General features: G+C 43.8%; 1 protein-coding gene and 1 long non-coding RNA gene across 2 annotated transcripts in view; one reads left to right on the top strand and one right to left on the bottom strand.

The window, feature by feature from the left end:
- LOC117354816 overlaps positions 1–26,258 on the top strand; it is a 99,601-nt gene that overhangs the window by 26,627 nt on the left and 46,716 nt on the right. The window lies entirely within an intron of this gene.
- Positions 3,737–26,258, bottom strand: part of RANBP3L (RAN binding protein 3 like) — a 108,664-nt gene continuing 86,142 nt past the window's right edge. The window contains exons 14-15 of the mRNA XM_033932788.1: positions 13,205–13,397; positions 3,737–4,756 (exon numbers count right to left, since the gene is read on the bottom strand). Coding sequence (XP_033788679.1) covers positions 4,713–4,756; positions 13,205–13,397 — 237 coding nt within the window. The 3' untranslated portion in view covers positions 3,737–4,712. The remainder of the gene's footprint in view (positions 4,757–13,204; positions 13,398–26,258) is intronic.

The raw sequence follows: 26,258 nt of genomic DNA, 5'->3' as shown, positions 1-26,258 counted from the left end.
CTGACAGTATGACCAAAATAAGACAGTTGTAACTTCATCATTTGGGCTTTGAGTGAAGTAGCCAGTTTGATCTCTTCCAGAATTGATTTGTTAGTTCTTCTGGTGGTCCAAAATGGTACCTAGCTAGGAAAAACTAACTTCCAGAAGGCAAGCTAAACTTAGGTAGCTTGCTGTGAACATCAACTTTCTTTTATTTATGCTATTTTTTTAATAAAGTTTACAAGATACATTCTTGTTAAAGAAAGTGAGATATGGTTAAATAGCTAAAAAAAAAAGGGTAATATGGGCAACATATTTTCATTCAAACATATTCTTACAAAGTCCTCAACATAGGGGATAGGGCAAAAAGAAAAAGGAGCCCTTTTTACATATGAGAAAAAAGAAAAACATAAAAAGAAAGATAGCAGATGTTCAGTTATTTGACTAATAAACTGCTTGCTCTGAACATAGCAATCTAGGGTCAAGAAAAGGCCTGGGAGAGTAGATATACCCTGTTTCCCCGATGATAAGGCAGGGCCATCAAATAAGACAGCCCCCCCTTTTTAGAAAAAAATGTAAAATAAGGCACCCCCCCGCAAATAAGCCACCCACCGATACCTGCGCTTACCCGAATCGGGTGGTACGGTGGGTGACTCCGTGTGGTCCCTCCGTCTACCGTATTTGCCTCTATGGCTGCGTGCCGCGCCTCGTCATGAAGTGAAGAGGAGGAAGTGACAGGACTGCAGCGCGCGCACATGACTCCGCGCAAGGAAACACAGGCAGCTTCCCTCATCCCTCCCTAACGGAGACTGCAGGAGTTTGTTCACGGCCAGAACATCCAAAAGTGAGACAAGCAGACAGGTTTCTTTTGCTGTGAGCAATACCACTTACTGTATATAAAGCCTGTTAAAATGCATACGGTATATAAACAATGGTTTCACATTGTCAAGTCCCCTCTGATGCTGCACTACAGAATAATCTCTTTACTGTGTTTCCCTGATGGAGAACATTGGGGACATTAAATGGTACAATATATGGTATGATGGATAAAGCTGGCCATACACGGTACGATTTTTCGGCCGACCGATTCTTCAGCCGTCAAATAAGACAGCCCCCCCTTTTTAGAAAAAAATGTAAATAAGGCATCCCCCCGAAAATAAGCCCTAGAGCATATTTTGGCCTTCCAAAAAAAATAAGACAGTGTCTTACCATCGGGGAAACAGGGTAGCTAAAGAAACCGTTTCTGCAAGAAACAGAGACTATCAAAGAAAACATATTCTTCCCCCTTTCACTAAGCTGTGGTAGAAGTTTCTACTGCGGCCAGAAGCTCTAAATGCTACGACGCTCATAGAATTCCTATGAGCGTCGGAGCAATTAGCGTTCCAGGCCGTAGTAGAAACCTCTACCTTTGCTTAGTGAAAGAGTGTTATATTTCTTATCCCTTTGTTTTACAATACATTTACAAAAATCTTGAGGACTCTAGGACACATCATCAGAAATTATTATCTCTTTCTCTGGGTAATGCATGTAACATCAGGAAACATATGAATCTTTTAGCCACAAAAAGAAACATTCATATTAAGGAAAAATAGTCTCAATCGGTTCCTTTCTGAATCTAGGGAAACAGTCACAATTAAAGTAGTTGGAATAGCTTGCTGTACTATTCTATAGATGTTTCCAAAAACGTAGTTAACTCCATTTGTGAGGAATCAGGAATAGGTTCTAAAGAGTCAGCAGCAGTGTTTCTCAACCTTTTCAAGCCAAGTACCCCCTAAGCCTAACAAAAACCAAATGAGTACCCCATCCAAATTCCGCCCGACTTCACCCCCATAATAGTACTAATTGGAATGCAATTTCTGCCAACCATTTTCATATACACACAATAAAATCTTATTAATACATAATAGTAACCACAAAATTAAAAAAAACACAAAGCACACTATATGCAGAGAAAATGTTAATTATAATTTATATTCGGGAGGTTTTCAAGGATGTCAAGGCAGATGACTTTAAAATATGCAATGTCACCTCAGTAGACAAATACAATGCAAAATATAGACACATTTTGATCACTAAATTGAAAATACACTTCTCCCTCCCTATTCGTGGGGGTTAGGGGCAGAGCCAGCCCACGAATTTGGAAAATTCATGAATAACTTTTGGGCTGGCTCTGACCCACCCCTGGACCTTACCTTGTGGTCTAATGATGGCACAGAGCAGGGGTGATCATCCTACACTCCTGCCCCATGCAGAGCCGTGCTGTGAGTTCCTGTGGTCTCACGAGACTACAACAGGAACTGGGAGTGTGGATTTTTACTAAAGTAAAATCTGGTAACTCTACCTCCAACCCTGCCCAAGCTTCACGCTGACACTACCCAGTAGTGCTGAAGTGCACAGACTGGATACTCAGTGGCATGATCTGAAAAGTGAGGTATGGGCTCAATCAGCAGGGTTTATTCAGGAAGGACCTGTTCCTACCAGGATGAACTGCACTAAATATCAACTCTGATATTTCTTGTTTGTGTTGCTTCTAATCTGGACTGACAGAAAACACTTTGATTTTATTATTTTAGCATTAAAACGCAGAAACAAAAAACAGCAATGAAACATGATTTTCTTATATACACTTTTAATAGTAACATGCTTTGAAAAACAAATGTATTAGCTCCCTGCTTGCTTGTCACTATTATAAATCATTTGCAGGTCTATTCCAGGAAAGATGCAGCCAGGCTTTTATACTGTAATCAAACCTTTGCTATTTCATGTGATAAAACACAAGGGGGTCCTTTTATCAAGCCGCGCTAGCGGGGATAGCACGTCAGACGTTACATCACGTGCTAACCCCCGCGGCTGGCTAAAAACTAACGCCTGCTCAATGTAGGCGCTAGCGGCTAGCATGGCAGGTGGTTTAACGCGCGTTAAACCCCTACCCTCAGCTTGATAAAAGGATCCCAAGGTAGATAGCTGTGACAATTTTCTGCCTGGTTGCCAAGCTGGAACCTTTATCACAGACCTGGAATTTTTCTGATAATTTGCTTCTTTTTCCCTATGGACCTAGAGTGGAAGGTGGAAACCCCTGCTGGTCCCAACCTGATAATTTTCCAAATAAATTTTAAAAAAGTTAGCACAGACAGACAGTATCACTCTCTATAAAATGGATATGAGTGTTACTTGACAATAGAATTCTGACAAAAGAACAAACTGCATTTCTGATAAATTGCTTTCTGATCCCAGTTTGTCTAGTGCAGGGGTAGGCAATTCTGGTCCTCAAGAGCCACAGGCAGGTCAGGTTTTCAGGATATCCACAATAAATATGCATGAGATAGATTTGCATTTCAAGGATACAGTGCAGGCAAATCCATCTCATACATATTCATTGTGAATATCCTGAAAACCTGACCTGCCTGTGGCTCTCGAGGACTGGAATTGCCTACCCCTGGTCTACTGGAATAACTTTTGGCCATAGAAATGTGAATGCATTGTGTCTTCAGATTATCATTTTGCAAGCTTTGGAACATGCTCAGTTAAGTTCCACCAATGCTTAGATTCTGTGCATGGTTAGGAATGCAATTCAGCTTCATCAGGTTTGAAGGACCTTCTGGTGCCATTTGGCATTTCTGATGTCCTTACCTCTCTCTAACTGATGTAATCAGAAAAGTGAAGCGGAATTAATCAAGTGCCAGGAACTCAGCATTTGAAATTAAACCGTAACATTCCCAGCTTAGATGAAAGCACTCTTTAGTGATATTCATTTTTCTTCAAAAGTAAATTCCAAGAGCCCTACTCAGAAAATTGATTTTAAAAATATTAAAACTGCATATTACTTAAACTTTGTAATTAACAATTTTTATAAAGCACTGATAGTGTGCGTACCACACTGATAGTGTGCGCACCATACAAGGTAAACATACAAATGTTAATATAAAACCTGCATAAAAGGTTAATAGAAATCATATGTATACAGAAAGTGCATTTCCTACCCCAAGGAGCACACCATGCAATTGTAAATTGACAGTGCAATAGTGCAAAAGTAGCACATAATTTAAATATATTCATATCATTTAAAAAGTGCAAAACTAATAGTAAGAATCACATTTCATTTTTGGTTAGTGGGCCTATAATATGTTGGTAAAACAAAATAAAAGTTTTTGCTCTGCTTAAAAATACAGGCTGAACATTTCACAAATATCCTATTGCAACCTAAAATATTGCACAGTTTGAAAGAATAAACATGGTTTAATAAAATACTGTATTTATACCTGTTTTTAGCTTGTGAGATTTTATAAAACATGTATATTTATGGAAAAATATAGATTACTATACATGAAAATAAATATTGCTTTACAATATGATTCACAACTCGAAAAAGACAATTATTATGAAAGGGTTTACCCATCAATATGATAAGTAACGCTTGATTAGATTTAACATCTTTTGTTGACTTTGAAGGATTTGATAAGGCAGATGGAGTACCAGAAATCATCCCATGGTTTGTTTTCTAGTTAATAGGAGACATGTCCATTGGCCAACCAGTGGGGAACAGAACTCTTAAAATGCACCTGAGGCCTTTACCTCTGAGGCCTGGAGAAATGTAACACTTCCTGGTCATCAGTAGGTTGACATCTCATTGCAAATCACAAAAGCATAGATAATGAAGAAAACTGAGAAGGTCCAGCTTTTTCAGCAAGATGAGTTAACTGAACATCTTCAATCAATGAATTCCCAAGCTGCTGTCAGGAATAGATAATGGGCTGTTGGCGAATCCACCTTGAATGATCTGGAATAATAAGAGAAAAATAGGTCAATTTTGTTTCCTTTTGTCCACCATAATTTTACTGAAAAGTTATGCAGTATAACAAAACTAGCCAGTTACAACAAACATAAACTTGTCTCATACAGGTTCACAGTCCCTTAGGGCAATTATATAACAGAATTCAGCATTAATCTTCATAATAATCTACCCAGGTTAATTTTGTTTCATCATGACATACTTAGCACTATCATGTCAGTAACAAAAATCTTATTCACGAATACAGGATGTCTGGTGCTGTACTCGGAGAGACCCCCCAGAAAGAGACCTGGGAGTACTGGTCGACAAGTCAATGAAGCCGTCAGCGCAATATGTGGCGGCAGCGAAAAGGGCGAACAGAATGCTAGGAATGATTAAGAAGGGGATCACGAGCAGATCAGAGAAGGTTATTATGCCGCTAAACTGGGCCATGGTACGCCCCCACCTAGAATACTGCGTCCAGCACTGGTTGCCGTACATGAAGAAGGACACGGTACTACTCGAAAAGGTCCAGAGAACATAAGAACATAAGCAATGCCTCTGCTGGGTCAGACCTGAGGAGCTGCCGTACAGTGAGAGATTAGAGAAACTGGGCCTCTTCTCCCATGAAAAGCGGAGACTGAGAGAGGACATGATCGAAACATTCAAGATAATGAAGGGAAAAACTTAGTTGATAGAGACAGGTTGTTCACCCACTTTAAGATAGAGAGAACGAGAGGGCACTCTCTAAAGTTAAAAGGGGATAGATTCCATACAAATGTAAGGAAGTTCTTCTTCACCCAGAGAGTGGTGGAAAACTGGAATGCTCTTCCGGAGGCTATTATAGGAGAAAACACCCTCCAAGGATTCAAGATAAGTTAGACAAGTTCCTGCTGAACCAGAAAGTATGCAGGTAAAGCTAGGCTCGGTTAGGGCACTGGTCTTTAAACCAAGGGCTGCCACATGTGCAGACTGCTGGGCATGATGGACCACTACTGGTCTGACCCAGCAGCAGCAATTCTTATGTTCTTATGTTTAAGAAACAAAACACTGTGGAGACAATGATCTCAATGAACAGTTTATTGTGACAAAGTCTTCACATATAAAAGCGACACATGTACTTTAAAATCCAAATTGTACACAGTATCAAATCTGTGGCATGGACCTTACACGGTCTGTGTTTCGGTAATTGACATCCTTCTTCCGGGGTCCTACAAAGACATGTAAGCGTGTAAGTCTATTGATAAGTATGTGAAATCTGAATGGTGCTTATATAGCACTGTATGTGCTATATGAGCACAATAATGTCCAGTTAGCTCTTTTGTAATCCGCCTTGAACTGCAAGGTATAGGCGGAATAGAAGTCCCTAATGTAATGTAATGTAATAATCTGTTCATCAAGATCATCATCTCTACAGTGTTGTTTTTTTTCCTTGTTGTTCCTTTTCTACTGTGGATCTATTTGGTGGATTCTTGTTTACCTTGGATATTAACTTTTAAAAAAACTGTAAACTCCTTAATTAATAAATATGTGGCTAATTATTGTGAATATTCTAGCATCTTCCCATACCATTAATGCAGAGGCACTATAATTTTTAGCATTAACAGCATTACAGATTACATGCTACAGCTAAACCCTTCACTTGTGGTTTAATTAACTGCACTGTATCATCTGCCACATTGACAGCTATCATGTGGAAACTACTGTAAGGCAGGGTCCCTGGAATTTTCAGCACATTCTGCCCCAAACAGTTTAAGTAGAAGTGGCACCTGCTGTCAAGCCCCCATATGGTTAAATGTATGCTAATTCCTGATTTAAAGGCGCAATTCTATAAAGGGGCACTTTGAAGTAGATGCCCTAATGCAGCTCAGAGAGCATTAATTGTATGACATTTGGGCACCCGGATATTGTTATAGAATACTAAAAAAACTTGCATTGGTACGCCTTAAGCCAGGTCTATAGCAAGTATAAATGGGCACATCTATGTGTGTCAAGGAGTGTGTGCAACTTATGTTCAAATATGTTTTATTAAATTTCCAACAAAGTGCTAGAAAAATATACATAAATGTTCATCAAAATCTCCCACTGGGCACAAACCAATCCCCCCTAATCCTCCTCTCCCCTCCCCCCCCACCGGTAGTGAAATAAAGTCCAGTAACATCTCAGGAAGCATGTGATCATCTTCACATATTCAATAATCTACTTCGAGCATGAGGAGTAAAGTCCATCTAGAAACGTTCCCAAATATGACAGAAGCGGCGGCCCAGACCACGGTCCAGATCCCCAACCTGTCTCCTCTCCAAAGTGGCGTGTATGATCATCAAGGATCTCCATTGAGTATAAGAGGGCAGGTCCCGTGACAACCAGTTAGTCAATATAGTTTTTTTCCTTAGCAACAACACTCTGGTCACAAAGGCTGTCATCCCTTTCGGTTTTGGCGGTGCTGTTATAATAGCCAAAGAGTGCTCTTGGCATAGGAGACCATCACCTGCCCCAGATGGTTGGGAGTGTGTGCAACTTAAAGAATTCTATAAGTTTTGTATGTAAGAGAGACATGCCCATGCCCTGCCTATGCTTCGCTCACATATGTGCCTCCCTTATGATTATGTGCTATGCCATTTACATGTGCCCATACAGAATGGTGCTTAGAGCACTTGCACAAATATTTGGCACTTTTTTTTGGAGTGGGGGTGTAGCCTAATGGCTAGTGCAGTGGCCTGAGATCCTGGGAAACTGGGTTCAATTCCCACTGCATTGGAGGGATTGCAAACCGTGAACCTGAGCCCATACTGAAAAACATTTCCATTTTGCTTGATAGGACTTCTGTGTAGCAGGATGCCTTGCTGCTAGGAGAGCATTTTTGACAGTTTGTGAGAGCAGAAAATCAGTTAAGAGTGAGCTCTCAATTTCCATGCCATGAGTCTCAGACTGCGTAGATTGGGATGCAGTAACTGGTTGTTGTGTTGGGACAGAAGGGATGGATGGTCACCCAAGGGAATCAGAGGCGCATCTAGAAGATCCAGAAGTAATGGAAACCAGATTTGTCTGGGCCATCTGGATGCAATGAGAATTAGATGTGCTTTGTCTATCAAAACTTTCTGAAGCACCCTGGAGTTAAGAGGGAATGGTGGAAACGCATAGAGCAGAGTGTGGTTCCATGTTATTGAAAAAGCATCCCTTGCTAAAGCTCGTGGAGCTGGATGCAGAGAGCAGAAGAGGGTGCAATGTGCATTGATTGGGGAGGTGAAGAGATTCACCCAAGGAGTCCCCCATTGATGGAAAATGGATGTTAGCGCTGCAGGATTGAGAGCTCATTCGTGTGGGTCGAGCTTCCTGCTGAGGGAGTCTGCCAGGATATTTTGTTCCCCTGGAATGTAGACTGCACGAAGATCTATACTGAGCGTCAGGGCATAGGACTAGAGGTGATATGCTTCTCTGCACAGTTTGAGGGATCTTGAACTGCCCTGTTTGTTTATATAGAACATGGTCACTTGATTGTCAGTCTGAATGAGAATGTTCTTGTGATCTATCCAGTGACGGAAAGCTTGAAGAGCATAAAACACTGCTCTAAGTTCCAGATGACTGATGTAAATGGACTGTTCTGAGGAAGTCCAGAGACCCTGAGTGCGAAGATTGTTGAGGTGTGCCCCCCAACCCTGATTAGAAGCATCAGTGGTGATGGTTAAAAAAGGCAGTGGGAGCTGGAACGGACATCCTGCCAGAAGGGAGGTGGAGTGAATCCACTACAGAAGAGAATCCTTGATGTTGGACGGCAGGAGGGGAATCAACTGAGACAGTGGGTGGAGACGCTGGTTGCAGTGTAGCTTGAGGTGCCACTGCAGAGGATGCATATGGAGTCTGGCATGTGGTACCAATGAAAATGAGGCTGCCATGTGGCCTAGCGGTCGTAATATCTCTCGAGCTGGCAAACAAGTTGACTGCCTTGCTTGATGTGCTAAATGTATGATTGCCTGATGTCTTTCCTGAGGCAGGTAGGCCCTTGCAGAGTTGGTGTCCAAGAGTGCTCCAATGAAAGTTAAGGTATGCACTGGAGTGTGTTTGGACTTTTTGAAGTTGATGATGAAGCCCAGACTTTGCAAGATGTTTACAGTGGCCTGAATGGTGAGAAGGAGACGGTCCCTGGAGTGAGCCAGCAACAGCCAATCAATCTTCCAGGTACGGGAACACTATATGATGCTGTATTCTTAAATGTGCTGCCACCAGTACCAGGCATTTCGTGAAGACTCTTGGGGCCAAGAAGCCAAATGGTAAGACTTTGTATTGGAAATGGCAACTAAGAAATTTGAATCTGAGGAATTGCCAGTGGGAAGGATGAATGGGAACATGAGTGTAGGCATCCTTGAGATCTAGGGCAGCTAACCAATCATGTTGATATAATAGAGGCAGAATCACAGGAAGGGAGAACATTCTGAACTTTTCCCTTTTTAGGCAGCAATGGAGAGGTGTGAGGTCAAGAATTGGACAAAGGCCTTGTGTTTTCTTGGGGATAAGAAAAAAACCTTGAGTAGAACTCCTGATTGAGCTGAAGAGGTGGGACTTCTTCTATGGCATTGTTTTGTAGAAGAAGTGAGATTTCCGCTGCCAATTGGGACACATGTTGTGGAGGAACTGTGGACGGTGGTGGGGATTTGGAAGGCAGGGAATGGAATTGGAAATTTAGTTGATATCCCTGAAGCACAATGCTGAGGACCCATTGATCTGTTGTGATTTGCTGCCAAATTGAATAGAAATGAGTTAGCTCCCCTCCCCCCCCACTGGAAGATGGTCAAAAACTAGGTGTAGGCTTGAGTGCCGGGAGTTGGGAAACAGCTGGTTGCTTATTGCCAGGAGGAGCATTAGTGATGGACCTTGACGCCTTACTCTTGTTAATGGCTGACACTGAAACCATGGAATGGTGAGGAAGTGGAGGGAATTATGTCCAGGAGCCTTTTGCACCTTATATTTGATCTCCAGGTGCTTGGAAGCCATGGATATTGACCATGGTTTTTGCCAATTACTAAATTGGAGATCTTGGAGGATCTGATGCACTGGTAAGGCTAGAAGCTCCTTTACTGGAGACTTACAGATTGAAGGATGGTTTGAAAATCCTTGCCACCTGAGGGAATTGCATCTGGATTGAGACTCAGAAGAAAAGATACCTTGTATAAAAAATTGGGGTAGGAGTGTTCTTCTGTGACAGCTGGCTGAGATAAAGGCAGGTTATAGGTTCCTGTTGGTCCATCCAGTACCTGGGAGAACTTGAAAGACCTTGGGATGGAGAGGAACCAAAAAGAGTCTGAGGATCCCAATCCACAAGTGGGGCCATATCAACCACAGTTGGAGAGGGAGGAAGATTTACACAGCCCTGACACTGCTGAGGCTCTAACACTGGTATAGAAGGCAAAGGGGCTGGAGTTTGAAAAAGCCCTGCACTATCCTGCATAAACTGCTGGAACAGGGTGAAAAAAGACTGAAAAGTGGGAGAAGGAGAACCTGGGATTGATTGAAACAAGGCAATTCATTTATGAGGTACCTGTGGAGTTTCCCCTTGCAGCTGAGACGCAACCCTCTTACTTTTAGATGAACTCTTTCTCTGATGAGATCCCTGGGCTGATGGCAGATCACTGAGAGAGAGCAGGGGAGCAGACTGTGGAGCCATCACAGGGCTTGCAGGAACACTCCATGATGAAGCCACTAGTGAAGGGCTGGACACTGCTATTTGCTTTAAGAGACACGCCCGTGAAGCTGCCGACGGTGGAGAGGGAGTGTTTAACCTCTGTACTGCCGGGGCTTTCTTCTGCTCTACCTTCTTTTGTGGCGGCGCCTGTACTGAGTCTTTTAGATTTGTTAGCGTAGGTGGGTTAATACTGCCCTCCCCCGCCGGAACCGGAGCAGAGCCCTGAGGGGAGGGAGCTGTACACTGAAGCTTCTTCTTCACCAGAAATTTTTCCGTGCTTTCATAGTTGGGGGCGCAGACATGGTAACTGGCAATGTCCCTCAGTCCTAGTGACCACTTTGTGAAAAAATGTGGCTATCAAGTCCGTGAGGAGAAAGAGACCCGAGTTTGTAGGGAGACAGCTTGTTGGCGTTTAGTCGTCGTGTACTTTTTTTTTTTCTTGATATTAAAGTGAAAACACACTTGTTGCTAGCTGGCACCGCCAAAAAAGTGGCGGTTTGAAAAGCAGTGCTCCTTTCACGGAATGCCTGTTATGACAGGAAGGGAATTCACTGCATTTAATTTTTAATTTTAGTTATTTATTCCCTTTGTTTTAAAAACGATTGATGTTGAAGTCAAAGATACTTGCAGTTAGTAAGGTTAATTTTGAAGAATCAGTTGTCCTGTCAGTGAAGAGTTGATATGACAGGTCAGGAATTCAAACTGATGATCGTTCTTTTTTTTTTTTTTTTTTTTGTTATAGTACCCTTAGGGCAAGAAAGCAAATGCTTTCTTTAGTAAAAACTACTTTCTTTTTTTCGCTGTCGTCAAGTTTGTGATTTTCTCCAGCATAGGGCCTTAGGAGAGCTACTCCTACCAGAAACACTGTTGGAATGGGCTATGAGTGAGAGTTGTGGTAGCAGTTGTATAACCAGATTTTATAAGGCTTTAACTAATCAAACTGCTCTTCCCATTAAATATATTCAGGTTTGGGAAACTTTATTGGGTCAGTCCTATGCGTCTCGATGGTGGAACACTTTGTTCAAACATTTGCTGGCACCTCTATTGCTAGTTCCCTGGTGGAAAATGGATATAAGATGCTCTACCAGTGGTATCTTACCCCTGTTCGTCTGCACCGTATGTTCCCGCAGACGATGGATTTGTGCTGGTGGCAGTGTGGGCAACGAGGGACATTCCTGCACATTTGGTGGGACTGTCCAAAAGTGGTTCCTTACTGGGCTATGGTTTTTGATATACTTTCAGAGATGTTCCATAAGCCAGTTCGCAAATCTATAGGTTGTGCTTTGTTGCATATGCCTCATGGGGCGCTGACACGTTCATGCCAGCCCTTGGCATTTCATGTGTTTACAGCTGGTAGATTACTGTTGGCTGCGAAATGGAAGCAGGTGCACCCGCCTACTAGGCAACACTTTTTGGGGAAATTGGATTTTATATTTTGCATGTCTAAATTAACAGCATTAATGCATCATTGCCTTTCCCCCTTTTTGAAAGTTTGGGATCCTTATGTGAAATGGCTTTCCAGTTCATCGTAGTTCCCTTCCTGTCTATTCTTTAGCTGTGTATTTTGTTTGCTACACACACATGCTATCCTTCGGGCCTTTGTGGCTGGTTTGTTGGGTTGGAAGGGGTGTGTCGGGGGGATGGTGGGGTTGGGAAGGGAAAAGGGTGGGTGGACATTTTGAGTTGGCTAGTATTGCATTGTACTGAAGGGTACTGACTGTACATGTTTTGGGGTGGAGAATTGGCTACTTGCTGTTTTGGTTGTATTATTTTGTGCTTTATTTGCTGTTATGGAAATTCAATAAAACTTATTAAATAAAAACAAAACTACTTTCGTTTAATTCTAATGATTTTCTCTGAGAAGGGGAGAGCCGTGACTGTCTAGGAGTGGATCAGAAAAAAACTGACAGGAGGAGACGAGGGGGCTCGTGGAGTAGGGCAATCCTGCACATGCTCAGTAAGCTCAAAAGCTTACTATAGCTAGGGGAGAGTACCGATGTCATTAAGCTCAGTCAGAGACTTCACCATTAAGTGGGACTGCATATTCCCTGCCTGACTCCGGAGAAACATTATGGCAGATAAAGGCCAAATGGCCCATCCAGTCTGCCCATCTGCAGTAACCATTATCTCTTCCTCTTTCTAAGAAATCCCATCTGCCTATCCCATGCTTTCTTGAATTCAGACACAGTCTCTGTCTCCACCACCTCTACCATGAGACTGTTCCACGCATCCACCACCCTTTCTGTAAAAAAGTATTTCCTTAGATTACTCCGGAGCTTATCACCTTTTAACTTCATCCTATGCCCTCTCATTCTAGAGCTTCCTTTCAAATGAAAGAATCTCGATTCATGCGCATTTATGCCACATAGGTATTTAAACATCTCCCCTTTTCCGCCTTTCCTCCAAAGTATATAGATTGAGATCTTTAAGTCTGTCCCCATATGCCTTATGACAAAGACCACGCACCACTTTAGTAGCTTTCCTCTGGACTGACTCCATCCTTTGTATATCTTCTTGAAGGTGCGGCCTCCAGAATTGTGCACAATATTTTAAATGAGGTCTCACCAGAGTCTTATACAGGGGCATCTAAACTTCTTTTCCTACTGGTCATACCTCTTCCTATGCACCCTAGAAGTTTCTGGGGAAGTTAGGCTAAAAATACTGGTCTTTGTATGGTCATCAGGGACTTTATGGCTATACAGTAATTAATCTGCTCATGCATTTCCTTCATACTCTATCTATGCCCACCTACAAAAAAAACAAAACAGAACACAGCCAACCTGACAGATTGTTACCAGACTCAGTAACTTCCTCATCTTTTTCGTCATCGCTATCATAAATCAGCTGCCGAGATCCTGCTTCTGTCTCTGGGTCCGTCTGGTTAGAATCTGATTCCTGTTCTGAAGAGCTCCGAAGTGCAATAAGCCGATGATGTATTGCTGCATACAGACTGCTAATGTCTTTGGCACTAGCCTGCAGAAATGAAATGCATAATCAGAAACTACTTTACTTGGCCATATCTAATAGTATCACAGAACCAAGAAAGATTCATGAAAACAGTTACACATCAAGCCATAGTATTTCCAATACATTATCCAATCATGTGCAAATAATTGCTTACTGGATGCTCTTGCCAGTTTTGCTCTGGTTGGTGAGATGCTCTTTCTTCTTATAAATGATTTCATAAGAAGTTCCTGAGTGTGCCCAAAAGCAAGTTGCATCACTGAATTGCCTAATGATCAGCTGAAATCAGTGGAACTCAACTATTGTCAGTCAGAGTGAACAAAGTCTTAACATGCTCCAATCAAAATTAATATGCTCTTGCTAAGGTAAATTTCATCTTATTCTATTGCTAATCATATGGTATAGAAAGCCACATTAAGTGACCTATTTACTAAGCCAATTTTAAGAAGGGCATTAGCTGTGTTGTTACTGACTACAGTCCAAAAAACACAAAGGGGTGGGGGTGGCAAACCACAAAAGTCAAACCCAAAATGCAAGGAGTGGAAAAGCCACAAAAAACCAGGATGATAGCAGGAGTCCAAAATAAAATCTCAATGGCCACGAATTTGGTCTTGGAGAATGAGATCTAGTGTCTGCATCTATGAGACAAACTTGCTTTTTTCTTTTGCATAGAGCATTTTGGACCCCAAAAGTTGGATAGCTCTAAGTCTAATAGATGCTAGCATTTTAATCTGGAAGCAGGGACTTTAGATCATTTAATATTCTATTGTCCCTGTATCATGGCATTTTGGAAATCAATCTGGTCTCAAATTAATTGTTTATTAGAAAACCATGTAGCATTATCATATGATACAATAATGTTCGGGATGTCAATGAGAACAAAAAGTCAAATTTCATCAAGTAATAATAAACTTTTATTGATCATGACAGGAGTCGCCATACAACATATTACCAGTAATTGGAAAAATTACAGTAGACTAAATTATACCTTCTGGTGGAATTCGTTATGCCACATTTACAAAATGGAAAGAATAATTGCCATACAAAAAGGGAGTTATAATAATTTTAAAAAGATTTGGGGGCCATTGACAAGTTATTGCAATGATTAGACACCATTATTCATTGAAGGTACACTTGCACATAGGGGGGAGGGGAGAAGGTATAAAATTATATTAAGGTTTGATCAATTGATAATATTTATATGAAATTTTTGATTGAAATGTTTGTGGGAGGGGGAAGGGGAGGGTATATATATGTTTTTAAGAAGATGTTAAAAGAAATACAAGAGATGTTTATAGGGTTTAAATAATGTAATATTGTGTTCTTGATGTTAGATGGAAAAATGAATAAAGAATTTGGAAAAAAAAAATCACTATATAAAAAATGAAGCAGCAAAATCCAGATGAATGGATGTACTAAAGACCCAACACAGTCCATTTATCCTGTGCTATGCCATATAAAATCATGGAAATTTGGATTAAAACCAGGTTGATACGGATTTTATATGGTGCAACACCGGATAAATGGACTCCTGATGAAGGTATAGGTTGCTAAAACATGATCCGTGTTGGGTCCTTAGTACATCCATTCATCTGGATTTTGCTGCTTCATTTTTTTATAGAACTTTTAATAAAGTGATTTAATTTTACTCCTACTTTCATCCTGGCTTTTTTGTTACTGACTACAGTAACATGAGCCTTAATGGGTGCTCTAATCTCGCTCACAAGCCCCCCTCCCCCATCTTAACTCCTAAGGCCCCTGAAAGTTGAAGATACCCCCGAATGAACATCAAGGTGGCCCAAGTATCTCCTCTATACTTAAAAGAAGATGCCTAGTGGTCATGGCTCATTAAGCTCCATCAGGAAATGCGGGACCATGCTTTTCTCCCATTGCCTACCCTGGATATCCATCAAGAAATGCAGACTGAGCCCCCACCTAATTCCCATCCATTAAGAAATGTGAGCAGAACCTACTCCCAACAGGCTGAATAATGGTCTCCAGGGCCCCAATCTACCTTCCAGGCTACGTTTCCTCTTTTCTTCACCTCCTAACCCTTTGGAGGTACTGCCACTGCTGTCAAATTTTAAAATGATACTCCATGTCCGTCTTTGCCTCTGTGCAACCTACATTTCTAGATGGAGGCTAAAGGAAGTGATAGGACTAGGAGACAGATTTAGCTCTACTTATTAGTTGATACAAGGGGCCTCAACCTGCATTTCTTAATGGATATTGCAATAGGATGTCAAATTTGAAGTCTTGGGTGGTGTGGCGGTTACTTAAGGCACAGGGCCCTTGATGTTAACTTAGGAGAGGGGTGGGAGTTCTTTGGCCTACATGTAGATCATGTCCAGGGGGATGAGAGGGAAATATTTGCTTCCATCAGAGATCATGTTGCTAGAAGCAGTTAACATAAGCAATATACTAGAAAATAAAATCACTCCATTTGATTAGTACACACCAATGCCAGAAAAGTATTTTAAGGCGAAAGAAAAACCTCAGACATGGAGAGGTGTTCCCACTCTCTTCCACCCAAGCATCACTGGTGTTGGTGTGTACTGATCAAATGGAGTGATTTGTTTTCTAGTATATTGTATATTTTCCCTCCATTCCTCTTTTTTTGCTATTTGTGTTCCGCAGTTAACATAAGAACAGCCATACTGGGTAAGACCAATGGTTCATCTAACCCAGTATCCTGCTTTGATCAGTGGCCAGTCCAGGTCAGAGGTACCTGGCAGAAACCCAAATAGTAGCAACATTCCATGCTATCAATCCCAGAGCAAGCAGTGACTTCTCTCATGTCAATATCAATAGCAGACTATGGACTTTTCCTCTAGGAACTTGTCCAAAACTTTTTTAAACTGAGATAGACCAACCACAGTTACTACATTCTCCGGCAACAAGTTCCAGAGCTTAACTATTTATTGAATGAAAAAACATTTCCTCCTATTTGTTTCAAAAGTATTCAAAAGCTGTTAGTCTCCTGAGGAAGGAGGGTTAGCACTGATCAGATTTCCCAATCCTGAAGTCTGCTACTTGAAAACAGTTCAGGTGCATAGACTTGAAGATAATTATTTTGGAGTCTTGTCTCCTGAATACACTATCGACGAAACATCATCGGGTGTAGAGCAAGGCTATTTTCTTTTTTTTAAAATCTTTATTCATTTTAAAGCTAAAAATAAGTGCAACATGTTATACAGACAGTTATCACTTTAACAGCTTAAATTCAAACAAATTATATTTCATAACAAATTAATGTCCCTTCCCCCCTATTTATTTATATTTATAAAGTCTACTGGAAGCAAATAATCATTCTTTGACAGTGCAAAGGCTCCACAAACATCTAAGCCAGACCAATGTGAGTGGTTCTAAAGGAAAAAGCCTCAGAGCCCCTCCCACAAACACCTTATTGCGTGAAACAAAAGTGGGAAAATTCTCCAGGGGTAAGTCTCGTCATAGGCATAAAAAAACCTTTCACACATTGGGAGATGTTATAAGCCTTAAGCAATGCAAGGAGAACATAAGTAAATAACTTCAAATGCTATCAGCTGCTACAGGCTTTAATTCAAATAATCATGAAGAGAAAAAATAGATTTATGCTCATCCCACACAAAGGCAGGTATGTAGAGCAAGTATCATATTTTGTTTCACTCAGTAAGGTGTTTGTGGGAGAGGCTCTGAGGCTTTTTCCTTTATAACCACTCACATTGGTCTGGCTTAGATGTTTGTGGAGCCTTTGTACTGCCAAAGAACAATTATTTGCTTCCACTTTATCCTCTGTCTCCTTTGGAGTGTATTTTTTAGTAGAAGGGAGTTGTTTGTGCATTATATTATCCTTCCACACTTGTGTTTGTTGATTTAATAAGATATGAATACATGAAAAATGAATGGAAGAAATTGGGGGTGGGATTGGAGGCGGGGCTAGGGCAGGAATGGGGCGGGGCTGACAATTAATAGATGTCCTGTTTTGATGAAAAAAATAAATGGTCACGCTAGGTAAATCATTTATAAATTCAAAAGCTATTATGCATGCTTTTGTATCAGACACAGCTTATTTCAATATTATTCAAGTTATGCCAGATTTTTTTGCTTTAGCAGTAATGAAAATGCATGTGTTATCATTAATGAACCTTAATGCATTAAAACTCTTTAGTAAAAGGGGCCTTTGGTGCCCAGAAAACTATATTTCCCTTCCAAGTGTTGTAGTATTGTCACAGAATTTGCCTAAACTAAACCTTAAGTTTGTATACCGCATCATCTCCATAAAGATAGAGCTCGGCACGGTTTACAGGTAAATTCAATAAATGAGGGAAGGACATAATAAGAAATTAGAGGTTATGAAGAGGATATCTAGCTTTACATTTTAAATAGATAGCTTTACATTTTGGAGAAAAACTAGGTTTTCAGATGCTTTCAGAATAATTGGAATGAGCCTAGGTTCAGCAGCGGGGCAGGGAGGTTATTCCAAATCTCAGTAAATTTGAAGAAAAGGGTTTTCCCTAATTTACCTGCATACATGACGCCTTTTAACGAGGGGAAAGATAGCTTGAGTTTGTGGGCGGATCTGGTAGTGTTAGGTCTCGAAGAATTCCAGGATAGTGGAATTAGGGGAGGAAGAATGCCATGTAAGATCTTGAATATTAGGCAGGTACATTTAAAGTGAATCCTAGAAATCACCGGAAGCCAGTGAAGTTTTGACAGAAGCAGGGAAACATTGTCAAATTTATATCCATAAATCTTGTTGATTAAGCCAGTTCTATTTTAAGGAAGCATTCTGAATTCTCAATGAAACCCCCCCCCCTAATTATTTATTTAGACTAAGATGTAAAAGGTAGATCTAAGATTTTTAAACCCCAGAGATCTAATTTCAGTTTTGCCTCTATAGCTGTGTGACCTAGAGAAATCACTCTTCTTCTCTAGAGTTGAACTGGTCAGACTTCAACAATCTAAATAATAAATACAGCCATGCAACCTGTGATCTTAACCATTGCCCCCCATACTAGCTGAAAACCTCAAGTACATTATTCCGCTCCCTGCTTCTACAATGGATACATTCTTTACTACTAGAAGGTCATTTCCCACATGAACTCAGCAAAATCATCATAACTCTGATATTAAAAGACTCCAAAGGATCAACGGACCAACCATCCAACTACAGACTAGAGAGTTGCGCGGGGACAGAAATCCCACCCGTCCCCGCCAAAGTCCCACCCGTCCCCGTGAGGACTCCCACCCGTCCCCGCAAGGAATCCCTCCGTCCTCACCCGTCCCCGCGAGGAATCCCCTCCGTCCCCGCCCGTCCCCGCGAGGAATCCCCTACGTCCCCGTGAGGAATCCCCTACATCCCCACCCGTCCCTATAAACTACAGAAATAGTTATTTCATTTAATTATGCTACTGAATTAAAGGCTCTGGTAGAAACCCATTTAAAAATAAGCAAAAAGACTTTATTAATTTGGAAATATTAATTGGGAAGAATACATACTTTGTAAACGAGTTTCTACCAGAGCCTCTAATGTTTATAAATTTTTATCAACACAACTAATATACTACTTTATCTTTAAGCAAAAAAAAAAAGAATTTTTTTCCTACCTTTGTTGCCTGGTTTCTGCTTTCTTCATGTTCTCATTCAATTCCTTCCATCCACTGCCTCTCTTCTCTCTGTGTCTTCCATTTGCTCTGTTACTGTGCCTCTCCCATTCTCCCCCCTCCCAAATTGATCTGGCACCCATCTTTTTCCCTCCGCTCCCCCCATAGTCTGGCACCTCTGTCTTCTTCCCTGCCAGCGTCTTCTCCCCATTCCTTCTTCCCCATTTCCTTTCAGTGTCCTTCTCCCCCACCATCTTCCCCATGTCCTGTCAGGCAGCATCCTTCTCCCCCCTCTGCCTTCCCCATGTCCTTTCAGCATCCTTCTCCCCCCTCTGTCTTCCCCATGTCCTTTCAGTGGCCTTCTCCACCCCTGTTTTCCCCATGTCCTTTCAGTGGCATTCTCCACCCCTTTGTCTTCCCCAGTGCTTTCAGGGTCCTTCTCCCCCCTCTGTCTTCCCCATGTGCTTTCAGCATCCTTCCCCCCCCCCTCCTCCCGTTTACCCCATGTCCTTTCAGCGTTCTTCTCCACCCCTTTGTCTTCCCCAATACTTTCAGCGGCCTTCTCCCCCCTTAAGCGTCTTTTCTTCTCCACTCCACCTTTCCTCCCTCCCTTTGTGGCGCTTTCGCACCCGACCGACAACAGAACAGGCCCAGTCGGACAAATCTCCCTGTCCTGTAGCCGCGAATCTAAATTACCTTCTTACAGCAGTTGGAGTAGTGAAGCTGCTGTAAGAGGTAATTTAGATTCGCGGCTACAGGGCAGGGAGATTTGTTGGCCGGGCCTGTTGTCGGTCGATCGGGGGACCTGACCGGCTGTGCACATTCTCCGGGGCGGACCGCCCCCTCCCCCCTCTTTCGTACGCCATTGCCTTCTTCCTACCTGCCCTGCCGCACACAGCCGACAGAAAGTCTTCCTGATGTCAGCGCTGACATCAGAGGAAGGGAGGGCTTTGCTTAAGCCCTCCCTCCGACATCAGCGCTGACATCGGGAAGACTTCCGTTCGGCTGTGTGCTGCGACAGGGCAGGTAAGGAGGAGGAGACTACCCTCGCGGCTCAAGTGCACTGCGATCCAACCCCGCAGGAACCCCGCGACCCTCGGAGGCGTCCCCACGGGATCCCCACGACCCTAGGGGCGTCCCCACGGGATCCCCACGACCCTAAGGGCGTGCCCACGGGATCCCCGTGACCCAAAGGGGGAACCCGCGGGATTCCCGTCATCCCCGTTCCCGTGCAGCTCTCTACTACAGACCCATAGCTTCAATCCCACTGTACGTCAAACTGATGGAAGGCCTCGTAGCCAAAACTTTAACCTCATACCTAGATAATCACAACTTACTCCACCCCACACAGTCGGGCTTCAGAGCCAACTACAGCTTGGAGACCCTACTAGGAACACTAATGGACACTGCCAGACAATATCTCTGTAAAGGCAAGAAAATCCTGCTCTTACAACTAGACCTCTCTGCAGCCTTCGACCTGGTAGATCATGACATTCTTCTACAAACTCTAGACTCCATAGGAATCTCAGGCAAGGTACTTGCATGGTTCAAAGGCTTCCTACAATCCAGAACCAATGCAAGAAAAATCAGAACCATGGTCCAACCCCTGCGGAGTTCCCCAAGGATCACCCCTATCACCCACACTATTCTTTTTTTGAATATATTTTTATTGTAGGAACAAATCACAAGAGATACAATCAGCAACCAAGCCAAAAGGGAATAACACTATAGAAATAATAATACAGATAAGCAATACAGCTAGGCAAGAGATCAAACAATCAAACAAAGCTCTCTCATGAAAGTCCATAATTTTCAATTTTTAAACAGAACAGCAAGAAAACAGACCTCCCACCTCCCCAAACCCGCCCACCCCCACCCCCCTTGCATCCTTAGAAACCGACCCAGCTTAGAACGAGTTCCAGCACTCCAGATAAGCCACTGATTGCCAGCTAGTGGCACCCTTCTTGCGTTGCCTTTCCCAGACCGCCATCTGGGACATACTAGCTCTCCATTGTTGGAACGTATGACACACACTCCCCACCCAGTGCTGCAAAATAAGCTTCTTAGCGAGCCCTAGAGCCAATAGCACAAAGCGTTGCAGAGGCGCACTAATACCAGCCTCAGCCAGGGGACCCGTGACACCAAGCAGCAGAGTCTTATACGACCATTCCAGGGAGCGCCCCAAAACATCCTCCACCTCTCGAAGTACACGCACCCACAACGATCTCACTAAAGAGCATTCCAAAAAGTGATGCACCAGCGTCCCCTTAAGAGCAGGGCACCTGGTACAAAAGGCATCAGGCCACAGGCCCATAGCGTGTCCGGCGCAGCGGGTTATATACGCCCTATGCAAGATCTTAAGATGAATTTCATGTAAAGCAACGTTAGGAGTCACCCCCGCACCGTCCACAAAACACTGAGACAACTCATCGGCCGTAACCTCTTCTCCCAACTCAGAGCTCCATCCCTCTGCCATCCGGGACAGAAAAACCTCAGCAGGTTTCCAATCTCTAACTAGCTTGTACCAAGCCGATAGCGAATTAAATTCAAGCGAGAGGGAAAGGAAAGCCCTGTCCAATGGGGAAAAAGTGGGCAACCGCCCGGACAGCAACCGAAGCGAAGAACAATAACTACGTATTTGTAGATAGAACAGTACGGACCCTGCACTCCACGCCCAGTATTCCTGACAGGCAGGAAAACCTGGCAGTCGCCCCGAACCCAACTCTATAAGCTGGCCAACAAATCGGCACCCGGATTGACTAGCCCGCACAAAGAAAACATGCTTACCTGCAGGGAAGGCAGGGTTAGCCACGAACTCCAAGAAAGGAGAGGGGCCCGATGAGCCCCCCAATTCCCTGCGTCACCAACCCCAAGCGGTGCGCAAAGGTCGTAACAAGGAAGCACAAGAGCCAGCCCCGGGTCTCAAGATATTAAACACCGACACCGGAGCCGCCAACAAGGACCAAAACCCCGGCGGGGCAAACTTGGTCTCACCCGTGTAAGCTTCATGCACCCAGCGAAGCAGAGCCGCCACGTTATAGAGACGAAGATCTGGGAGATTTACACCTCCATGAGACCGCTCTCTAATAAGCTTATGGTAACCAATTCGCGCCCGTCTAGATCGCCATATGAAAGATGAAGCAATACCTTTATATTTCCTAATATCTCTACATGTGACCCACATAGACACCATTTGCAGAGGATAGAGCAACTTTGGCAAGAGGACCATCTTAATAAGAGCAATACGACCGAGAAAAGAAATCGGAAAGTCCATCCACCTCTTACAAAGCGCTCCAACCGCATCCAGTTTGTCCAGCACATTTTTCCTATATACCACCTGAGGGTCCGCATGCAGAAACACTCCCAGGTATTTAAGCGTACCCCCAGACCATTTTAGTGGAAAGGAAGGATCATGATGTGCCGCACACTGTGAGTGGACCGCCAAAGCTTCCGACTTTTCAAAATTAATACTCAGACCGGAGAACATACCAAATTGTTGGATAAGCTGAATTAGTACAGGCACTCCCGAAGTTACATCCCCCCAAAATATAAGCATATCATCAGCAAATAGATTAATTTTAAATTCTTGCGTCCCCATTTGTATACCCCGAAGTTCTGTAGTATGCCTGATCTTAGCTGCTAGAGGTTCAAGGGCCAGCACGAACAACATGGGAGAGAGCGGACATCCCTGACGCGTGCCTCGAGCTAGGGAAAAGGAGGAGGTGAGCGTCCCATTCACCAAAATCTGTGCAGTCGGCTGCTCGTAAAGCGAACGGATCCCGGCCGGAAAGCTCCCCATAATACCCATCTGTGGTAGAATCCAAAACAAATAATCCCAGAGGACCTTATCAAATGCCTTTTCCGCATCCAGACTGACAATAAGGGCATTCTCCTGACCCGGATGTTTCCGTATCAGTGCAGGGTTCTGCAACACAGAAAGTGCTCGTAAGACATTAGCAGAAGAATACCGACCTGGGACAAAACCGGCCTGGTCCGGGTGAACCAGAATGGGCAAGACCTGGCCAAGACGCGCAGCCATAAGGGCCGCAAAAAGCTTAATATCTTGATTCAACAGAGATATAGGCTGATAAGACCCCAGCTGGTCCTCCGCTCTCCCCGGTTTCGGTAACACAACAATATGAGCATGAGTAAGTCTATGTGAAGGCAAACCCCCCTCACATAAGGCCTGACATAAAGCCTGAAAGGGACCAATAACCCGATCCCCAAGCAGTTTGTAGTATTCAGGGCCCAGGCCATCCGGGCCAGGAGCTTTCGCAAGCTTTAAAGCCCGTATAGCTCTCTGGATCTCAATTCCCTGCACCGGAGCGTTAAGTGCATCTCTCTGGACCTGGGACAACTCAGGAAGAGGAAGGCCACGAAAAAACTCTGCTCTCTGCTCAGTGTCACAGCTCCCCCGATCATAGAGAGCCTGATAAAACTTTACAAAGCTCTGTTGAATAGCTGCGGGCGAAGTCGCCTCAGAGCCATCAGGAGCCCAAACTTTGGGAATATTTCGCCTGCGGGCCTTGTGATTAACCAAGGAGGCCAACAATTTCCCTGCCTTGTTTCCCCACCTATGTAAACGGTATTTATACATCTGAATATCCCGTAGGGCCCTCTGCGCCAGTAAATCATTAATTTGACGTCGCAGCTCCATGTATTGGCTCTTGAGGGCTGTGGACCCCTTTCTATGCAACTCCCCCCGCACCAGGCCCAGCTGACGGGTCAGATCCAGTAGTGCCTTATCTTGTACCTTCCGCTTATGGGAGGTGTAAGCTATAATTTTACCCCGTAAAACAGCTTTACTGGCCTCCCAAAACACCACCTCGGAAACATCAGAAGAGGAGTTATTGGCTAGATAAGAATCCCATTGGTCTACCAAGAAAGTATGGAAATCATTATCCTCATACAGTGTGGGATTCATTTTCCAGCCAGACAAGGTCCTCTGGGGCGCCTGGTGATCAAGAAGCTCCATCAAGACCACATGATGATCGGAAAGTACTCCATCCTCAATCATCACTCTCCGGACTCCAGACAAAAGGGGTGGGGCAACTAACATGTAGTCCAATCTACTGTGTACTTTATGCACTGGAGAATAATAAGTAAAATCAGATTCGTCTGGATGGAGCGTGCGCCACAGGTCCACAAGGCCCAACTGCGAAGTAACAAAGTTGACCCCCCTTGTGTTCCCCCTGATGTAAACGAGACTTAGGAGGCTTACAGTCAATAAGGGGATCAGCAGTAATATTGAAATCCCCACCGAGCACCATTTGGTACTCAGAGAAGGGAGCAAGAGCAGCAACCAAAACAGAGAAAAAACGATGAGAATACACATTAGGGGCGTATATAGAGCAAAAAACATATTTCTTTCCCTGAAACACCCCTGCCCAGATTACATACCGGCCCTCAGAGTCCGAAATCACTTTGTGCACAGTACAAGTATGTTTCTTATGGAAAAGCACAGCTACACCTCTCTGTCTGCTATTAAAGGAAGCAAAGACAAGCTCACCCACCCAATCCCTGCGGAGCTTAGCATGCTCAGAAGCGCTGAGGTGTGTCTCTTGAAGAAGCAAAACATCCACCTGTAGTTTCCTACAGTACTGAAGTACCTTACTACGCTTAACAGGAGAGTGCAACCCATCTACATTAAAGCTAGCAACCTTAACCCCAGACATAATAACCAGATATATCCAAAAAGCACAAAGAAGACCAAAGATCATACGGGACGGTAGCACCAGCCTCCCAGCCGAGCCGGCGCTCCGTCCACTCAAACAAAGAATCAGACTGAACCAGATTCCCAGGATGCAACCCAGTCCCCAAACTACCCATCAACTCAACTGCCAACTCCTTCAAACAAGCCCCCCCCCCATACAATCAAAGTGGCCCGCCCCCCTCCCTCCCAACAACCCCGCCACCCCTTCCCCCATCCATACTGGCGACCACACCCCCATGTCACCAACACCCACTGCAAACAAACACAGATGCTCACACTCACCCCTCCCCCTCCCCCAATCTCCCCCCCCCAAGCAAGTCTAACCGCAAGTACCAGTCTTGTCCATGACCGAAATGACATAGAACAGTAGAGAACTGAGGACAGGAAGACAACCCAACCTCTGGACATAAAGTCCAAACACAAAAGGTCAAAAAGTAACAAAAGAGAGACCAAGACAGCCAGACCCTCACAGTAAAGGAAGGCATCTAGCTCTCTCGGTCAGGCCAAAGAGAGAGTCTGAAAATGTTTATCAGGTGTCCAATCCCGCTCTAAAGCCGGCTGAAAGGGGCAGGAGCATCCCCTCCACAAGTATCTTTCCTGCAAACCGCCAAAGTTCCCCCACCCAGTATCTGGAGGCAGTGCAACTATGTCCAAACAAAGAAGCTCCATCCAAAGGGCAGCAAAGTAATCCAGACAGGCAATGATGGTCCTTGTCCTAGATGAGACCATTGGAAAGCACGGGAGGCCCTAAGGCTCACCCCCAGATCAAAACTCTCCTCGTCCTCCGGCAGGAATGCCCCCTGAGGAGCAGGCTCATTACTGAGCAGGGAGGCTCTCAATGAAGCGCTTCAGCTCTTCTGCCTTAGATACCGTAAAGGTGCGGGTCTCATAGGTCAAGCGCACCTTAGCCGGGTAGAGAAAGGCAAATCGAATTCCTCTGGAAACCAGTTGAGAGCAGTAAGGCGTGAAGGTTCTTCTCAGCTCCGCCACTTTAGTAGAGAAATCCTGAAAAATCAGTAGCTTAGCGCCCCCATATAGCAGATGTCACGCCCTCTTAAACAGGTCAAGCAAGCGAGCCTTAACAGCATAGTTGTGGAAGCGGGCCAGCACAGCTCGAGGTCTGCTGTTACCATCAGAGTCACGTCGTTGCCCCACACGATGAACACGCTCCACTACCACAGGGCCCTCAGTGTCTGGGAACATAAGAACATAAGAACATAAGAAGCGCCATCTCCGGATCAGACCTTCGGTCCATCAAGTCCGGCGATCCGCACACGCGGAGGCCCCGCCAGGTGTACACCTGGTTTATTTTATAGCCACCATATCTTTATATGCCTTTCTCAAGGAGATATGCATCTAGTTTGCTTTTGAAGCCTGGGACTGTCGATTCCGCAATAATCTCCCCTGGGAGAGTATTCCAGATGTCCACCACTCTCTGTGTGAAGCAGAACTTCCTGACATTAGTCCTGAACTTGTCCCCCCTTAGCTTCATTTCATGTCCTCTTGTCCGTGTCAATTTGGACAATGTAAATAATCTTCTCTGCTCTATTTTGTCGATTCCTTGGGCAACCA

This window comes from Geotrypetes seraphini, chromosome 1 (genome assembly GCF_902459505.1).
Source record: "Geotrypetes seraphini chromosome 1, aGeoSer1.1, whole genome shotgun sequence".
NCBI classification, from domain to species: Eukaryota; Metazoa; Chordata; class Amphibia; order Gymnophiona; family Dermophiidae; genus Geotrypetes; species Geotrypetes seraphini.
The sequence above is the reverse complement of the archived record's forward strand: the minus strand, read 5'-3'. Positions and strand labels throughout refer to the sequence as shown.